At 30.7% G+C, this 6,191-nt stretch overlaps 1 protein-coding gene across 1 annotated transcript; it reads right to left on the minus strand.

The window, feature by feature from the left end:
- Window positions 1–2,240: 2,240 nt before the first annotated feature.
- Window positions 2,241–3,044, minus strand: LOC121129463 (uncharacterized). The gene has a single exon (XM_040725190.2). The coding sequence runs from the start codon at window positions 2,950–2,952 to the stop codon at window positions 2,425–2,427; it is 528 nt and encodes a 175-aa protein (XP_040581124.1). The 5' UTR covers window positions 2,953–3,044; the 3' UTR covers window positions 2,241–2,424.
- Between the last annotated feature and the right edge of the window lie 3,147 nt (window positions 3,045–6,191).

A 6,191-nucleotide genomic window follows, 5' to 3' on the forward strand; every position in this document is an offset into this window, starting at 1 on the left:
ATTTTCATACCATTTGACAACTTTTCTACAATAACCATAATAGAAATTCTTAAAAAGTTGTAAAACAAACGGCCCTAATGTCAAAGGGAGTGTATTTTTGAAGGGATCAAGGGAAAGAAAGTACAGCCAAAAAAAACATCAACAACTACAACATAGATTGAAGGAAAAGGACTGTATTTCTAATGTACTTCCTATTGCACGGACACAAATTTTATAGGACTAGTTCGCTTTTCTTAAATATAAGTGTAACATACAAAAATGCATTATTTTGTTATAAATCATTGAGAGTATTTTTAATGTTATAATAGTACATAAAAAGTCCAATTTAATGAAAATAGTGCATACACAATATAAATAGAGTAGCCCAACATTATTGTCCCTTTCATCTTATCATCTTTAAATTATCCCTATTAAATACCCCGAGATTTAATAATTCTTATCCCTTTGAATCTTTACATTTTATTGTCAAAATATTTTAGTATGCTCCTGGAACATTAAATCTAATTATATATATTACTTTATGTATCTTGTGAATACATTGTTTAGGATTTATTTATATATTTCACACTTTTTATTCGAAGTTTAGTTAATTGTACAAAACAATTTTGAGAAATTTTGGGACTAGATCTTTTTGCATCCTTACACACCTGATCTTAACAGTGACCTGTAGTATATAATAAGGGTATTCAAATTTAATAAAATATTTATCAATTGTAAGACAATGTTATATCTGTAAAAAAACTATTTTTAAATATTCTAATACAAATTATAATATGTGAGTCATGAAGTTTTTGATGGGACATTAATTCGGAAACATACCGTCAATATCAAATTCACTCCTTTACAATCAAAATACAAAATAAATCTTTTAAAATGCAAATTAATATATTATTTCTGTTTATGCTTAAAACTAACACATTCACTTCATCTACTTTTTCTCTTTGTTTGTCGTAAGTACCAAAAAAATGTTTGCTATCCAATTTTTCCATGCATTTTCTCCAACTTAATTTTAACCTCTTGATAAATCAATTGTAAGTATCCATAATTAAAATTAGCTCTCTGTTACTGAGTGGTCCATTAAAATCTGAACATTTTGAAGCATAAACTTCAACAAGGTATAACCTGACGGAAGTCCTGGCAACTGCTGCATTTGTAGTCTTCTGTCATGGCGTCTCAGTGCTGGCTGAAAGTGGCATTGATGGCCTTGGTGTTTGGATGACGGACACATGAGGGATGTAAGGGGTGCCACAGTATCAAAAAAGAGTTACAAAGTGTCTTGCAACGAGAGAGATGGGTTTTTTTCATTGCTGGTATTAAAAGTGGCCTTTTTCCCGTAACAAGGCTCTTTCCACACACTTTTTTATTGCTCTCTGTACCATCTGGTGTGAAACCCCGAGATCTCCTACCTGGCCACTCATGAACTTCAAGGGATTAGTCTGGGCTGTTTTTTTACTCCTCCGGGGTCTAGTTTTCCCTTATTGACAGAACCCTTCTTCCTCTCCAATCTTTAGAACTTTTTGAAGGCATAGACTGTGGTTTTGGAGACGCATAACTGCTTGGATTGCACGAATGCAAATTTGTCAATCACATTTAGGTGTAATTAACTCGGCTTGTACGTAAGCTAGAGAACTTAAATTTGTTTTATTTTGTAACTAATAGTTCATGCTTCAATTTATCGAAATATGAATGAATTTCAATCACTCAACCTTCATTCATTATAGAAATAATAAGTGTTCAGATTTCAATGGACTTGTCAGTGCTTCAATATCACAAAAATTTATACTTTTTTCTCCCTTTATCTGTATTCTGATTGTTGATTGGTTAAATTCTACTCTATTTCTTGTAAAGATATGAACAAATATCAATAATTATTCTAAAGTCGGGAAAAATTGGATAACTACTAACTAATTTCGTTTCTTTTTTTTGCGCTTCTTTTGGGAAGATAGATTGCAAGAAACAATACCATCAATGACGTGTTAAATAACTTGCTTTTTTTTATTTCCAAAAAAAGATTTAAAAAACAAACTTGTATACTCTTTTTCAAATAATTACACCCCTAAAGTAACTTTGCAAACCTGGTAAGAAATTTTTCTTACAGGAAGAATATTCTCCAAGTTAAAATTTCTTCCTTAAGTACTCTTACAAAAACAAATAGTTGTTGTAGTTTAAGAATATGTATGTAGGCGTTCCATACTTATATACAATTATTGTATAAATTATAAATTACCATCAATCGAACATGAAAAGAAATTAACAATGTATTTATAGACTTCATCATAAAAAAGCTAACAAACAAATGACGTTTCAGAATGAAAACTTAAATTCTATGTTTAAAAAATTACATCTAATATAATAATATTGAAAAAAAAAACATTAAAAATAACAAATATACATTATTTATACCACTAAATTACATATAGTGTTTTAAAAGGAGTAAGGAACATATGTAGGATATGGTGAAGAAGCTGGAGCTAAAGAAACAGGAGCAGCTTCGTATTGAACATCGGCAACAAATCCACTCTCTCCAACTACAGTATAGGTAACAGTCTTGATGCGACCATCGGGAAGAGCAACCTTATAGGATCCAGAAACGGCTCCATTATCAGCTTGTTCATCTGCTGAGATATCCACACCAGATTCAGCGTCTAATACGGAGTAAGTATAGCCATAGTTTACTGGTGGAGCTGGAGGAGGAGCTGGGGGTGAAGGGGATCCATATGGGCTATAGACGGGTGGGGATGGAGAAGGAGGAGGTGATGGTGGTGGATATGGTCCATAAGCTTGTGCAGGTGCAGGTGGAGCGGGTGTAGGTTCTGGAGAATAGATGGGCTTGTAGTAGATTGGTGATGGAGTCGGGGCAGAAGAAGAGATAGGCTTGTAGTAGATTTGTGGCACAGCGTTAGATAGTGTAATAGTAAGGGAAATGAAGGCCAATAATTTATTTGTAAACATATTGAGGAATTCCTTTGTAAAACTTTTTAATGTTAACTTGATAGATTATTAAACGAAAGACTGGTTGATTTTCTAAAGGCTACGATATGTTTTATAGGTTGGATAAGGATTGGTAGGCTTGCGTTTATTAATATAGTGATGCTCTCATGGTTAAAATATTTTGATCCATTATTATTTGTAATAAACGGGTTTTCACATTTAAATAAACCTTCAAATTGTATTTCCTAATGATATAATTCATTTTTTATAATACTATTTTATTTTTTTTCTGTTTATGTTTTTTTGTGTCATGTTAAGTCAAGGTCATTCAACATAATATACGAACCCATATCAATTAGTTTAGTGATACAAATATGACTTTTTACAAATTTTATTTACTATGTTAAGAAAAGCATTAACATTGACCATTGAAATTTAAAGCTTATCTCTGCTATTTAAATTTATGACCGTCAGCACAAAAGAAGTTAAAATGATTTTCTCAAAATTGAGTATGGTTTAAATATATATTTTTTGACAAATTATCGTCCATATGTATTTATAAATTATTCTTACGAACCATTGATGTGTTCTGCAAATTTTACCTAAACTACCCAAAATTGGTCGTCACTATCAAGTTGTTATTGAATGACAGATTTTGTTAGAAAGGCCTCTCATTGGAGCCAATATAAGTTTATTAAAAAATATAAATATTCATAACTGAACTATTTGAACATAATTTTGTGTCCAAATTTGTAGTAAATGATATCCATGACTGGGTAGTACTATTATTTGGGTAGGTAAATTAATTATGTAGGTTATTGTCAGTCTATGTACCAACTAAATATTACTAATCGTTGTACGAAAATGTTGATTTTGTATTTTTGAATACAAAATATAGTTTAAATATTAAGGAGGGAAATTAAGTCAAATAGAGTGTGGATCACTAGATTAATAAACGAAATCTAGCCTGGAAATATGAGAATTTAACCAAAGAATACACCAACAATCTAAATTTGCCACAATGCTTTTATTTTTAACCATTTGAAACATAAAATGGAATATCATCACAAAAAACATTATAATAAGTCAATTACAAAAAAAACATTATAATAAGTCAATTACAAAAAAAAACTTTACAAATTCCCATTATGAAAAGAACCTTATCAGTTTTTTTTAATAATCTTACAAAATATTGTATGTCGGAGGAGATATAATTAAAAAAAAATGTTTTTCTTAAAACAAAGTAGATTTAAAAATGTAGGCTGATATATTGAGTTTCCAATTTCAATCCGATATATCAGCTTATGCCTCATTCTGATATACATATTATTCGAGCAGAAAAATTAATAATAAATAAACACGTGGTTGTAAATAATTTTACTGTTAGTCAGCGTGAAAGGGATTGTGCAATATAAATGTAAAAAAATGTAACAAATATAAAAAAAAACATTATAAATTGAATTTACAAAAAAAAAAAAAAAAAAAAAAATAAACTTATGATCAAATTATCATGTTCTTATTTGTTTTAAAATTTTACTTGTGTTTTTTTTTTCAATCTAAATATACATGCATTTAGTGGTGCCTTTAATGATGATGCCGGTAAATTAAACTTTTTTCATAACATTATAAAATAAATTTACTGTTTTTAAAGAATTGTAGTAACATGTAAAGAGTACATTATTTATGTTGGCTTTTAGAAACAAAAGGATGTATAATTCTTGAATAACTACTTTTGACATAATTGAAATTTATATTAAAAAGACAAAAAATATAGTATAATTTAATTATTTAATTACTTGGAGATTATTTATAAAAGTCACTAGTATAACAAAACAAGGGTTATTCCAACCAAATTTATTTTATTTAACACATGAAAAGATTTAAAAAAACTTTAACGACTAAATATTTTTTTCACGATATAAAAAATGAAATCAATTTAATCGATCCATTAAAAATGCCTTTTAAATACATATATAAATAATGAAACAATCCACAAGCCAAAAATTTCATCAAGCAAATATAGTTTAACTAGATTTATGAATTCTTCGTAGTAATCTTCTATGTAAAGGGTTTTTCATTACCGGCGCTCACTTTTTTTTTTTTTTTTAAACGAAAACGGTTTGAGATATTGGCAATTTATTTATTTGCCGTTAAAATACATTCAAGTTTATTTATAAATAAAGCTCGATGTCGTTTGAATGACCACCACGTGCACGTTTTACGAAATCCAATCGTTGAACCCAATTTTCTAATACTTTTCCACATAAATCGGCTGAAACTGCAGCAATTTCGCGTTGAATATTTGTTCTGAGCTCTTCTAACGTCGACAGATTATTGCTGTAGACCAGGTCTTTCACATAACCCCAAAGAAAAATAGTCTAGAGGCGTTAAATCGCACGAGCGAGGCGTCCAATTGACTGGCCCATTTCTGGAGATAAGACGCTCACCAAACTTACTCTTCAATAAATGTATTGTAACATTTGCTGTGTGTGAAGTGGCACCGTTTTGTTGAAACCACATATCGTCCAAGTCCATATGTGGTTTTCGGACCAAAAAAAATCGGTTATCATGGTGCAGTAACGATTTCTATTCACAGTAACGTGGCGATTGTCATCGTCGACGAAAAAGTACGGCCCAATGACACCGCCAGCATGCAATCCCCACCAAACAGTAATTTTTTGGGGATGTAATGGCACCTCAAGAATCACGTGTGGTTTTTTTCGGACAAATAACGCATATATTGCTTGTTAACAATGCCATTGAGCCAAAAATGTGCCTCATCGCTGAAGATGATTTTACGTTGAAAATCAGGGTCATTTTCGAATTTTCTTTCTGCCCATTTTACGAATTCCCGACGTTTGAAGTGGTCAAGCGGCTTCAGTTCTTGTGTCAACTTGATCTTATACGGATGTAGGGCAAGATCTTTTCGCAAAATTCGCCAATATTTTTTACACTTCGTGCATTTGTTTGTCTCACTGGCCCAGGAACATTATGTAGCGTGTATGTGGACTCCAATTTTATCCCCAAACGTTGAATTATTAATTTTGCAGGTCGATTATGTTGACCATAAATTGGCGTTAACGTTCTTAAAGTTTGGATCAAAGACTCGCCACTTTTGTAATAAATTTTAGTAATTTTGAAGCGTTGCTCGAGTGTACGAAAACTCCATGACGAAACTACAATTAGTTTTGAGCACAACTGTTAAAGAAACAATAACAAATATGATTTCGTTTTCGAAACCTATCAACGTAAAATTTGAG

Source organism: Lepeophtheirus salmonis, chromosome 14 (assembly GCF_016086655.4).
Source record: "Lepeophtheirus salmonis chromosome 14, UVic_Lsal_1.4, whole genome shotgun sequence".
Lineage (NCBI taxonomy): Eukaryota > Metazoa > Arthropoda > Copepoda > Siphonostomatoida > Caligidae > Lepeophtheirus > Lepeophtheirus salmonis.

Excerpts from the sequence above, each read along its gene's own strand:
- LOC121129463 (XM_040725190.2), bottom strand. The coding sequence starts at position 2,952 with ATGTTTACAAATAAATTATTGGCCTTCATTTCCCTTACTATTACACTA.